Source organism: Watersipora subatra, chromosome 2, assembly GCF_963576615.1.
Source record: "Watersipora subatra chromosome 2, tzWatSuba1.1, whole genome shotgun sequence".
Lineage (NCBI taxonomy): Eukaryota > Metazoa > Bryozoa > Gymnolaemata > Cheilostomatida > Watersiporidae > Watersipora > Watersipora subatra.
The window spans coordinates 54570575-54585071 of NC_088709.1; the positions used below are offsets into that span (position 1 = coordinate 54570575).

Genomic DNA, 14497 nt, shown 5'->3' on the forward strand with positions numbered 1-14497 from the left:
GATCATAACCATTAGATATACTAAATATACTAAAATTACTGTAGGTAATTATAGTTACTCAAAGTAAACATACTATTTGTTACTAATTTTTAATACGTAGAATCATTGTATAAAATCTTAACAATTTTTACCAGTGAATGATTGCATTATATAATTCCTATTGTTTTCATACCTTTCTATACGATTTTATTACTATACGATGCCAAACCTGGAACGGACTAAAATCATATCCTGAGGGTGCACTTTAGCAAAACATATATCTGTACGGTTTACTTTAGTTATTTTTGTACACATCAACTTTTGAGCTGATTCAATTTTTTTTCATATTTGTATTCTTTTAAGTTGTAACTGTTGGGCTAGTGAGTAAATTAATATGTACTTTGATTAGGACAATATTTTATGTATTATATTAAAAATACCTCAAAAAATTAATTGCCTTTCTACAATTGACTTAGCTGAGACAGCCTGAAAGTTAACTTCGTGTAATCAAGTAGCAATATATAAATTTATATTTAAAAAAAATCTAAACCTGACTCAAAGTGACATTGTTATATAACATATCAACCATCTACAGTTGAACATGAAAAAGAATACAATGCTACATGTACAAGTTACACCCTCATTGCAACTCAGCTGATTTGATGGGAGAAAATTCTAACGCTTTCAGCACCCATAAAAATTCTGAGAAGAGAGAATGAATCACTAAAAGCCAGTTCCAAGTTTTTAACCCACTTATACTATGACAGCAGCATGGGGTCCTTGACCTTAGATAATGGTAGATATCATCAGAGCTTGTAATTAAATTACAGAACAAAGTAATGGATTCCAAAAAAATATCCCACTCAGTTCAATTTCATATCTACATGTAACTGCCCGCCCTATCAACAAAGGCGACCAGATGATAACAGCTTGCATCATGCTGTTTGACCAAGCTAAGGGATCTACATTATCTACATTTGGTACAGCCCAAAGTCAATATTTGCTGACGTAAAACATAGGAAGTAGCCAGACACCCCAAAACTACAAGATTTACAGTCAAAGATCTCAGACATATAGTTCTACTCTTGAACACTAAAGCTAATGCATATTAATCAGTTATTAATCAGTATTAGACCTGGTCTAACCGTTAATACTATTAGCAACTGAAAGTAAGGGATCTCCTCTGCATTAGATAATAAAACCTGAGCTCTACCCACTATGTTGTTTGAGTAAATTGATAGGGTAACCCAGTATTATTGATTACAAACATAACATGTTCAGAATCTGCATACACAACAACTCAAGTATGTCTGCTCGCTAGCTAGATTAAAGCTTAAGCCTACAAACAAAGTACATTATATAACATCATCACATGGATGTTACAATAAAGAAAACGCACTTTGCCAGCGCATGCTGAAACCTCTTGCGGTAACTGAGCTGTCTGTAGTGAAGGTAACCTTTACAAAGTCTCCTGGTACCTCTTTAGTTTCTTGAGTTGTAAACTGTTGCAAAAGAGTGCCATTCTGTGCGTATACCTAAAGGAAATGCTGGCTTTTATTTTCAACTGGTTCCTTCAGTTATATATCTAGTCATTATAAATAATTGTTAATTTTTTGTTAAACAAAAAACTCTAAAGAATCATCTCTTATATTGTTAAGGAATCTATAGTGGATATATTTTTAAATGATTGACAACTTTTATTTAAGAAAAAATGTTTTATATAGTAATAAAGCTGAAAAAGTTTAAATCTTTTAAAACAACTTTAAATTTTTCTAAGTAAATTATACACTTGTAATTAGCAAATACTGATAATACGTCACATGTATAAAAGTTTTGGGATAATTTACTGTCTGTGTTGAATGTTTTGTTTGCAAAGAGAATGCTAAAGTTTAGTAATTGCTGATCATATTTTGTAATGGTTCACACGTCAACTTATTTCTTAGTTAAATAATACATATACTTTACTTTTTTCACAATGCGAATTGGTATGTTTTAATGCTAAAGATACGCGTATAAAACTTTCAGGAATGGTAGTTAATTTCTAGTGAAAGTGATTTAAAATTCATTTCAAATAATTGAAAAATATTTGCTAAAAAGTTTAGCATTTTAAGAAGCTTCAGTATTCTGATAGATTAACATAGAAAGTAGCAAAGTAATAATTTCTAGCAATAAACGTTTGGTTAAAAAAGATTATAAAGCTTTGAATAGTTTATGACATTAAAATACTTTCATAAAAAAGTTATACTTAATACCTTTTTCCAGAATTTTTGAATGATTTGATTTGAGTTTATTTTTATCATAAAAAGTGGATGCACACGGAGTCATAAACTAAATAAGTCTACATATATGAATAAGCAATCATCATGCAATAGGGAGTGATGAAGGCCCACGTGCACAGTAGCAAGGCTAATCAAGGTGCAGGGCTCGAGTTGATAGTTTTCTTAATATAATAATGTTCACATATTAAGACCTAAAGCCACCCCAATGAGTCAAGCAGATGCCACTTTATAGCAATCCTAAAACTATTTGAATTTTCAATGTACCTTATCGATACTGGTAAGTCATTCCAAATACTGAACAACTGGTAAGTTACAATACTTTGACAAAAGCATCGATAAGCAATATTTTGTATGGAATCGTGAAGGACTCACGCGTAGATAGTCACAACAGGACTCCAAAGAAATATCATCTACTGTAAGTGTGATACTGATGACCCCAGGTATCGCAATCTCAGTCTCACAGTTTTCATTGTTTCTGTAGTTATATGGATAGTTTGGTGATATCAGAGTTCCAGATAAATCAGTTACTGACTGACCACAGGCGTAGGCTGATGCTAAAACACATGGTAACATATTTTATAAGATATATTATGAAAATATTGAAAGCTCAGTGCAGCTTTTGAGCCATCTCAAGTACAGTCATTTCCTGACATATGAGAGTAATGAGCTCAGGGACGAAGCTTGTGTATCAATTATTTCGTATCTCAAACTAATTTTTTTTATAAAAACTAACAAAAATAAAATTAAACTATTCCTGTTCTTAAAAAAAACTCCTAAAACAGAATGTTACTAGGAAAAAATGTTTTGTATTGTTCAATGTGACAAAAACCTATCAAATGGTTTTGATCTGCAACAGAATGTAACATAACAGACAAACAGCGCTAAAGGCTAACGACGGAGTGAGAGTGACTTCACAGCAACACGTTCAGTACACTACGCTTTTGTGACACTATTTGACATAAAATTTGATATTTATTTATATGAATTTATTTTGCTATAAAGACATTCAAAAGTTAGTTTTAAAAGTTAAAAGCTAGCCAAAATGTAATTCTAAATTGGTATTCAATTTTAGTTTTTCACTTTTCTCTTTCTAGTTTGGCCTTTTTAGCCTCATTTTTTGACTTACCTAAAGTGGTAAAGTACGTACTTATAGTCGACCTTTTTAAATTTTGTCAAATTGATCTAATGAGAAAGACTCAGAAATTTTGTTGTTGAGGTAGCCTCTTGCATACTCGGTCACTCACGTTTGTATCTCACATTGGTTTTGTATCTCGAGGCAAACATTTGCTCAGCCTTTTCTTTAAATATCAAAATTATCACATGTCGGTACCCTCATATTTTGAGGTTTTACTGTACTAAGCAGATAATCTGCTATACAAAATTTAAAGTTAAGGTAATTAAAATGTTGCTTTTAAAGAGAAAAAAAGGATGATAAAATGCTTTCATAAAGCAAAAAATAATCTCTTTTTTTTCGACCAGTCTTATAAAGTAGGCTATACTAGTTTTTAGAAAACATTTTAACTCTATTTCTGTCTGCTTAAGTACGTAGATGTACATATAAATAACAACAAAACACTTTTTCTCATATAAATTATAGAGAATTTACACGTATTTTAATTCGTTTTTTCTTTTTCAAAAACTTGTAAGTGCAATATTAAAATTAAAACATACAAAATCCCAAAACTGTTTTAACACCTTACAAAACTTTTATATTGACATACAATGTTGTGTTAACACAGAAGCTCAAAGATAACTTTCCATCACAATAAAATTTGATGGTTTTTTGCTTTTCCTAAAGAATTACTTTGAAAAGAAAATCTTTTTAAGAAAAGTGAAAAGTAAATCACATATAAACATTAATTTAGATACTCTTTTTGCTTGCCAGCTTACTTCTTTATTTCAATACATAACTTTCAGTTTTTTTCTAATGCAGAAATTTAGAGATTAAGCTATTAAGTCTTCTTCTGCAAATAGTGCTAAAATTTAGCAGTTAATTTGTCTTTTACTAAAGTCCTTTAAAAATTCACAAAAATTTCTCAATTGAAATATTTCAGTCGCTAAAGCAATGTGAAACGAAGCCTACTAAAATGTTACTACATTAATGTGACGGTATGCATATTTTAATGCCACTTTGAACAAATCTTTTTTTATCGATTTCAAATCAGTAAAAAAATGATATTTTTCACAGCCTATCTATAAATTGGTGTCACAAAAATGATAGAGGTACAAGGCAAACAGGAGCAATTTTTAAAGGTACGTTACCGTTAATTCCTAGGTTAGGATTTAACGTAATCGTTAGTTTACGTTAAATTTTAGAAGGTATGTTACCAATATGCTATTAAAAGGAGTAAGTAGAATCTCTATCAAAAAAGTCTGAGACTAAAATCAGTAAATATGAAAAAGGACAAAATTAATTCAAAAATTATTGAAAAAAAATTAAGTGAGTATATGTTTTGCTGTATTGCTATCTGATTTGGAGATTTCATAGGCAAAATATTTCACACATGATAAATTTGGTTGAGAAGAAATAATAAAATTTCAAAGGTCAAAAAATTGTTAAAATTTGGTTGAAACTGCAGATGAAAAACCATTTTTCTTTATGCTATACATCAGGATACTATAATCATACTATAAGTTTCACAGTAACATTAGTTTATTGCTACTTTCTTAAAAGTGCTCAAACTGCTTTTTTTCCAAATTTAAAACTTTCCAACTGCTGAGTTAATTCAGTGTTTAGGAGAAATAATGTTTAGCCAAACTATTACCTAATTATAATTCATTAAATAATTAAGTATAACACTGTTAATCTATTAGTTAAAGAAAAAACTAGAAATGAAACTGCTGATATTCACAAGTTTTTTACTTTCAAGTAATCTTTAAAGCAGCAACCTATAAATCTTTTATAATTTTGTGAATAGAAGCAGATACATGTTGTAATATTGAGTAGTAAAATACTCACCAAAGCAATTTTGACTCAAAATTGTAAGAAGCATCATCAGCAGTTGTGTCAGCATCTTCAATGAACTCATTTTCCATATGTCGCTGTAGTAGTTATACAAACTATAAAAACTGTAGTAATATGTCATGGAGAAGTACTGATCATTAGGTTAAATTATTGTTGCAGCTTAATCAGATATTAGAAAAACTGTTTTTATGCTGAGTGTAACCATCCTAAAGGGAAATTCTGTGCAGCCCTTGTTAGGCAAAACATTATAAAATAGCTTGAATTAGGTAAAATTGATTAGGAGCAAACTTAGGAGCAGGAGGAAAAAGCATAACAAAGTGAGAAAGAAGGAAAACAAAGTGAGAGATAAAAGGAAAAAAATGGAGAAAATGAGCATAAAAGAGAAAAGTGAAAGAGAGAGAGAGAGAGTGGGAGAAAGAACAAAAGAGAAAAGGAGAGTGAAAGAGAGAGAGAGAGAAAGATAGAGATAGAGGGAGACGGTGAAGAAACAAAAAAGAGAAGGAGAGTGTAAGAGAGAGAGACTGAGAGAGAATTAGAGATAAAATAAACAGAAAAAGAAGGAGAAGGAGAGTCAGATAGAGCATACAGTAAGTAGAACTAAAAGAAACAAGCCAGAGACTAATTGAGAGTAAGTTAAAGAAATAGTAGCCTAAGAAATTGAGAGAAAAAGAGAAGAAAAGAGAGAAAAAGGGAGAAAGGGAGAAAAAGGGAAAGAGATGGAGAGAGAGCATGAGTGAAAAAAAGAGAAATTGAAAAGGATTAAAAGAGAAAAAACGAAGGATAGCCTAAATAAAGGAGAAAGAGAAGATGTATTGTAGAAAGGCTAAACTTAAGAGCAAAATTGAATGAGACTATGAGAAAGACGGAGTGAGAGAGACAGCAAAAAATAATAGCTATGAATATAAAACTGTGAAAAGGAGTTACAGAAAGAGTAAACAGATTAAATGAGACAACAAATAGAGCACAATATTCGTACTCATAAAAAAGATATTTGTTTTAGGGCTCCACTGTCCTTGTCAAAATAGTCTTTGCACATTACATAAAGTTCTTGACAGGAAGTTGAAGCAAAGTTGCTACTAAAATAAATGAATTGGGTTGTCAGAAGATACATCATTGAGTATTTGATGAATTTCACAAAATCTTGATGCGCTGCTGCTGGATTGTGCCGTACACTTAGGTGTTAAACACTGAAGAGACTACTGCATAGATTCATAGTAAAATTGTTTACTGAAAACTTTTTATTAAGAAAAACATCAAACAAGAATAACTCTAATCAAGTGTGGACATCCGACATTACCAACAACTTATGAAACAAAGTTAGAGAATCTGATCTGTAAGCAGTTGGTTTCAGTTCAATTCAAACTAAATAACCCTGATGGTAAACACGAAGAGTAGCTGCTCTTAAAAGGCAGATTTATATTTCTAAAAACCTATGAATATAGCCTGCATTAACACCATCACATATGATATTCAAACAGCTATGTACAGATACAGCATGAGTATACAAAACTACTAATTACGCATGAAGTATGGCTATATAAAAATGGTAATTGCGCATGATGTTTGACCTTATTATTCTACTGAATACAAAAAAATATGACTGTATAAACCACTATTTATAATTGAACTATGATGGTCTCAAACTAATAAGTACAAACAAAGTATTTAAACTACTAATTTAAACTAATAATTACATATGTGCAATATAATTATATTAAGCAACCAATTACCCAAGATGTATTCTATATCAAGTGTAAATAAACGATTAAAAAATATATTGTGTAAGCCTTAAAAATGATACAAAAATACTGGCGGTAATATTTACTATTAATAATAAAAGTGAAATCTGTCCGTGTGTCCAAATCCATTTTAAAACATTTTGAAAAAAAACTTTCTCACACAGGAGTTCTATCCACTTGTTTCATTTTGCATACAGGCTTGCTAGCCACTGCACCACTAAGCAACCTTACCACATTGGAGAATAAATATGTACATACTTATTACACACAACATTGCTAAGGAACTTGTATGTATAAAATATTTGGATTGAACTACCAAATCTTTAATTTTCAAAAAATTCCTTATGTCTAATCGCATCTTCATTTATTTGATTTTTTAATAGTTTGCAAAATTAGTGAGAGCAATTTAAAAAACTCCAAGCATAAAACTCATGTTTTTCTTTCTCTCTCATTCTTTCAATTTAATTTATAAAAAAACTTTTATAAACATTTTTACATCAGCTTTCCCCAAAAAATTTTTATGTGGAATGTTAGTCTAATGTGAGAAACTAGTTGTGTACATATGCTACTACATGTAGCTTCCGCTGTTAGCATCGGTAGAGTTAGAAGTAAAATGTGACACAAGGTTCTCTGCTTAGATGGCTCTGTCTACACATAACTCAAGAAGTTTGGCAAAAGAAATAGCAATACTTAGACTAAATACACAAGTGTCACTACTGTTTATTATTAGTCTAGTAAAAGTCCTACAGGAGAATGTGTTGATACGAGAAGAGTAAACTAACACATCTTAGCCTGTCAATGTTCCTATTTATTTGCAGACCTTTCCCCAAACCCATATTATTTTTTAAAGTTTATATGTACACTTACCCAAATATTTGCCACTTTGGATCCTGACACAGATATTTTAGTTTAACTGATATAATCAATAAAAGCCCTGCTGAGTAACGTATTTTGAGAAATAGCAAAAATGAACCGGTAGTCTGTCTTTAAAACCAGGTAAATATGTAATATGACTTTATTAAACAATCAATCACTCATGGTGTATGCTAAATCAAATGTATATAAACAATGAAAAGATATACTGTGAAAGTCCTAAACAATGACACAAAAATACTGGTGGTAATTTTTATTATAATTACCAAAAAATAATTATGTGCATGTTTAATACACAGAACAATCTTGTGCAGTGCATAGCATCGCCAGTGTACTAGTGTGTATGAAACGTAACTGAACTACCAAATATTCAATTTTCAAAGTTTCTTTATCACTAATCCTATCTATTGGTCTACATTTTAAAGGCTTTCAAGTTTAGTAAGAGTAATTTTGAAAGTCCTAAACCTAATAGTTCTATTTGCCTTACTGTCATTCCGTCAATATAGTTTATAGATTTACTGCATTTCTTAATGATTTCTTTAAATCAACTTTTGCAAAATGTAATAAAAAATATAAATAACATATATAAAACTGAATAAACATTTAATTTATAAACTTACAAATCCAGGCGGTGGAAGTGAGTCTAACGTGAGACTCTAGTCATGTAAATACACTCAGTAGAACTACTGTAGTAATGCGAGTAGAGTTCAAAGTGAATGTGACACATGGTTCTTTGCTCAGATGTCTTCGTCTACACATAACGTCTATGTAATTACTCAGTGACGTAAGAAATAATATTGCTTAGTTTAAATATACAAGTGTCATGACTGTTTATTGTAGTCTGGTAAACGTGTTACTGGAGAATGTGTTGATACAAAAATAATTGTAAACCAGCACTCCTTAGCTTGCGGATGTTCCTTTATATTTGCAAACCTTTCAACAAGCACAAACCTTTTCCAAAGCGTTGCATGAACAATTACCCAATAATTGGCCACTTTGGACACTCACACTGCTACTTTGGCTAAATGGTAATATGAAAAAACCTGTTAAGCAGCTGATATGGAAAAATAGCAAAAGTGACCCTGAAGAGTGTTTCTACAACCAGTTACATGTCTACTTAATTTAAGTTAACACAAATTCAGCTAAATACAGACATGTTAACACAAGCAAAGCAAAATAATATTGCAATCAGCTGCAACTAATGACTACTAACTTATTACAGAAGAAATATTACTTGTGTACAGTTTAAAATAGTGAACCAATTTTGGCACAGTAGTGTGTTAGTGCATGTTAATAAATGTGTGCGTGTGTGCGTGCGTGCGTGTGTGTGTGCGTGTGTGTGTGAACTTGCATTTGTATAGGTGTGTATGGGTTTATGTGTGTTTTTGTGTATGTGTGTCAGCATGTGCATGCGTACATGCGTGTGCGTTTTTTTGTGAAAGCATAGGCATGCATAAGTTTTTTTTAATGCATGTGTGCATGCATGTAAAGACATGTGCCTATGAGTGTGTGTGCACATACATGTGTTTTTGTATGTCTTTATGTGGGTGCACGCATGTTTGTGCAAGTGTTTGTGCCCATGTGGGTGTAAAAAAAGTGTGTGAGTGTGTGCATGCACATTTGCAAATGTGTGTGTTTGTGTGCATGTGGTAATATCCATAAGTATACTTTTGCATATGCAGATTCAGATGCATTTGAACACGCTTGGGGGTGGGGGTGAGTGTGTGTTTGTCTCGATCTGTTGGTTAGTGGCTGTGTGTGCGCGTGTGTATGAGTGCATGAGCACATGTTGGCATGCATTTGTGTGTGTATGTGTGTGTGTGTGCATGCAAATTTGTTTGTGGGTTGTCTGTGTGTATCTGTCTGCATGCATAAACAAATACACTGGGATGTCCAAAGTTTATTTACTGGTATGTTCACATGACACATACAAACAAACTCATCAAAATCTAACCAGCCAAACATGCAGCATGGAAGTGTACATGTACATGTTGCAAATTTTACATGCACAAGCACATTTTTTGTGTTTTGTAAAAGCATGACTTTCTGTGAAGGTATCTAGGTGTCAACACTAACTACTGGCTAAAATATGCAGTAATAGTCATACTTCACTTGTAGTTAGTATTTTGATACTAACAATACAAATGGTAATATGTATAATACTATGTTTCATGAAAATAAAAAAATAAAAAATCAAATGTTATCTATAAATATAAATCTTAGCATTTGTCTGTCTTTTTGTTCATCTATTTGTCTAACCAGTTATAGTGACAAAGTTTTAGGAATGAAACATCAGCGTAACAGTGGATTTAAATTCACAACATTTAGTTCTGCATGCAAGCATTTTCCTAATATACTACTTTGACCACCTGGATGTACTATGAATTAAAATGTGCACATACTTATTACACTTGTCCATCTTTTATGACTTTATGTTTACATACAGCTTGCAGAATGTGTGAAGGCACACGAAAAAAGTGCTCATTAGTGAAACAAATGCCTAAACTATTGTAAGACTATTGCAATCGGTATAGAGCTGTAGTAGGCACTGCAGCCAGTACAGTATGAATTACGCAGAAATAATACATAGAAATAAGCAGAGTACGCAGAAATAAGTTAAATCCCTTAATTTAAAAGTTAGAATAGTGATTGCTGTATATGCTGATTAAAAGTAAACTTTCTGTGCAAAAACTTTTGTGTTTTACCTGCAATGCCAGACATTCACCTAGTAGACAATAAATGATACATGAAAGTCTGAGAATTAATAAACGAACAACATTTTTTCGATTTATGAGAGTTTCATCAGCAGTTTTTAACTTTACTATAATGTTGGTCAACAGGACAAAACTGCTCAATAACTAAAGTAAGTGGGAAGCTATGTACTTCATATTAGTCCTGCTCCTTTCACAGCAAACTAAACTGTCGTTTTTTATTCTAACTTTTGTTTCTGTTTCAGTAAGACAAAATTTGATGAATCTTGGATATTTGACTCACTTTTTTAGCCCTTACTGTAAAAAAACAAATAACTATTATATCCAATATTGTTTGGGTCCATAGTTATGAAACTCAGTTTTACAATAATAAAGCTTTATTATACCAACGGTACCCCAAGGATATTTGACTTATTAATAAAACAACAGTTAATAGTTTACCACTCACTTATCAAAAGCCTGTAGTGCACAAATACTACCTTTTAGTCTACAAAATATAACATATATAAAGTTCTTATAATATATTATAATAAATGGCTACTATGTCTAGAAAAAAATATAAAGCAAGTTTAATAACAAAACAGAAAACGACACAAAATCATAATAGCTATAAAATATCGTGAGTATATAAACTTTGAACCATGGCCAGTTGCATTCTTCTAAGAACAAACACCAGTGTAACACGCAGTTTTAAAGTACAGCATTTATACAGTAGCAGCAGTTAACTGCACTACTCTCTCACTACTATTCCTTATCATAGAGTAGACAAATTTATCTCACAAAAACCTTCATGTAACATACTTTGAACACTTCATGAAATTATGACTAGAAAGCTGGTACTGCTATGATTTTGCCAATCAATTTTTACACGTTTTGTTGCAAATAGATAACTTATCTGGTGAAGAAACCTTTATATATGCTGCTTCCTTTTACCAACTTTAGAAAGTTACCTTCTCGCAGTATATTATCTAAGAGACCAAGTGTTTTACTATTTATACAAATAACATGGAATAAGGCTAATTCTCATCACCCAATAATGTTTAAATTCTAAGAATATTGGAAGTGAAATAGACATAGAAAGTGAAAGTAGATTATTAATGTTCCATTTGAATAAATATTAACCTTTTTGCCTTATTGCGCTTCTATTTACAACAAAGTTAAACAGTTTTTGCGCTTTTTAAATTGATTTTAGTACAAAAGTTTTTTTGACTCCCACTTCTTCATACCTTTCATAACTGAGACTTTGGTTCTGAAATGTTGTAACTTTCAGAATCTACCAAAATCTTTTCAGAGTTTTAAGAAATCAATCAAACTTATTTATTGTTTTAATACCAGATTAATCAGTTAGAAAAGAAAACAAACCAAACAATTCTTAGCTTTAAATATTTATTAGCAGTTTTATAAGTATTAGCTGCCAACAGAAAGCCTTTTTATCTTTTTCATCCTACACATGCTATGTTGTTGACTGCTGTAGAAGAGTATAGATGTTGCGACACATATAATCACCAACTCACAGTGTTTAAGCCAAGTTTAGCAAAACTTGATGACTTTATAATAAAGATAGGTAAAAGTGACTGACACTTGCTTGTTTATTGACATGAATTTTAATGATGCCAACAAAGCACCAGCGACTGTAAATAATTAGCTAGTCTGGCTGTAAGAGTCACCGTCAATATTAATAACATCAAAATTATTGATACAAAAACTGACTTGATTAGAGATACAATTTCTCCCAAAGTATCATGTCCTGGAATGGCCCAGGCAATAATGGTTCTCCTCACTTCCTACAACTGTGACTTTTCTAGGCAGGTTTTATCAGTGGTTTGCCATCGCCTTCTGTTGGGTGTTTTTATTGAGTTCCTAACTTTAGCTAGCTGACTTTTGGCTCCCAGAGAAACTTCTCCATCATTTGTCAAATTTTGTTTTTAGTCTTGGAGGGTTGCTAGCCACCCTTTCCATCCGCAATTGAGTACAGATGACAGAGCCAATAACCCTACCATTAAACACTGTGATATCAAATTGTTTCTACTGCCTGAGATGAGTGAAAAATGGTTGTAGTAAATGTGAAGAAGTCTGTTATTACTTTTAGGTTTATTGAAACAGAATCTGCTGAGATGTTTTATATAAGAACACTATTCTAAGCTGTTGCCTGAGCTTTAAATTCTTGTGTAAAACTGTGAGCAAACACTCAGTTGAGGTTTTGTTTTAAAATTTAAGCTAAACTATGATACTGTAGACTATTGTTTGCTTTAGTCTATTTTTAATTACAAATATCTGCTGTCTGTTTGTAGCCTTGAAAGACGTCCTACCCGCATTTAATCAGCTTGAGATGCTACTCCTAGAGATGAATTTGCAAAACACTTTAGAATATTTTATCAGAATGTATCAGTAACTTTTTATGTTTTACAATTGTTTTGGATGTTTGAGGTGATCTGACTGACACATACAGGTACATTGATACATTGATACATTGTTTAAAGATGAAAATTAGAACAAAATTAGAACGCGGTTAAAATCCTCAAATCAAGCTAAAGCTCGATTACGATGTCAATAGTTCTAAAGAAACTAATAGAATAGAGATGCGTAACAATGCAGATTGAACCAGGTATTAACTATAGAAAAGAACAATAGCAAGTAGTGATGCCATTTCATAAATATGTTTGTAAAATGTCAAATCAACTCCAACATCAACAACAATCACAAGTTATAAAAATACCAATACCTTTTGCTAAAAGCTCCTAAAATTTTGTGTAAATTCCTGTTTAAAACTTTTTGAGACAAAGCCAGCCAGACCTGATAGTTAAGTTCTTACTTTTCAAGACCTGAAGTAAATATTTAAAAAGTTATCACTTTAGACTCAAGTGATAGTGGTCTACACCACCTCTTACAGTACTTCAAAACACAATTATTTTACATCTAGGTGAAAACATGAATGCTTAACTGTAGTTCTTACTTTCTCCTGTTTTTTCATAACAACAAAAACTGTTATGTATGCTTTTATGTGTTTGCAAGTGTCCTAGTGTGACTGTATCATGACACATACACCACAAGTGTGTAACATACAGTTCACACTTCCTGGTTAACCAAGTACTACAAATATCTATCACCAACATTCTACTTTTCCAGTCGTTTATCTTTTGCAAACTTTTGATTTTATCAAACATGTGACAGAGCCTGCCTGTAATCAAGTAAATCAAGCAAAAAAACCGTCATGATCAGCAAGTAAAAGGCTTTTACGCACATTTTTTGTAAAATAAGTACAGGAACAAGCAGAAATCTATTTTAGCAGCTTATTATTATTGATAAGTAGTAACCAGGACATCTCAGGTCATAGAAAACTGATAGGTTTCGGCACAGGTATCAATATCACTAAAATTGAGTCAAGTTATGAGTATCAGGGACAGAGGTAAGTGGTTCTTGTATGTTTCAAGGCAGCAAGAAAAAGATATAAGTATAATGACTCACAACATGACTGTAAATGTTGGTGAAACCAGATACTAAACTTGATATAACAAGTTTGTATGTTTCAGCCTACAATAGAGTTCAAAATTAACAAATTAAAGAGAATGGTAAAGATGAAATAGAACCTTAGTACAAAACTACACGTTTTGCGAATGTTAAAGACAAAACTATGCTTGAGTTGCCATGGTTCGATGACCTTTGTTAGACTGTTGAGAAAGCTAATATTGCTGAGACAGTCGTGGTTGAAGTACAGTAATACGATTACCCTGATACACTGTTTTTTCACCTTAAGGAGTTGAATATGGTGAGATTTTCACATCATTATACGAATTTTATTTACAATTTTATTACAAATTCAAGAAACTTTTCGCTTGAGTTTTGATTAAAATACCGAGGTTAGTGTGCTTTTTGTGTACGTCGAACTAACAAAGATGCCAAAATGCGGTTTGCCGAAAACATTTTCAGAATGTTTGGACGAGGCACAATGAC

The 14497-nt window shown here is 31.7% G+C and overlaps 1 protein-coding gene across 1 annotated transcript in view; it reads right to left on the reverse strand.

Moving 5' to 3' along the window:
- LOC137388341 (sushi, von Willebrand factor type A, EGF and pentraxin domain-containing protein 1-like) overlaps positions 1-14497 on the reverse strand; it is a 99307-nt gene that overhangs the window by 16044 nt on the left and 68766 nt on the right. Inside the window, exons 23-24 of the mRNA XM_068074828.1 lie at positions 2631-2812; positions 1379-1514 (exon numbers count right to left, since the gene is read on the reverse strand). Coding sequence (XP_067930929.1) covers positions 1379-1514; positions 2631-2812 — 318 coding nt within the window. The remainder of the gene's footprint in view (positions 1-1378; positions 1515-2630; positions 2813-14497) is intronic.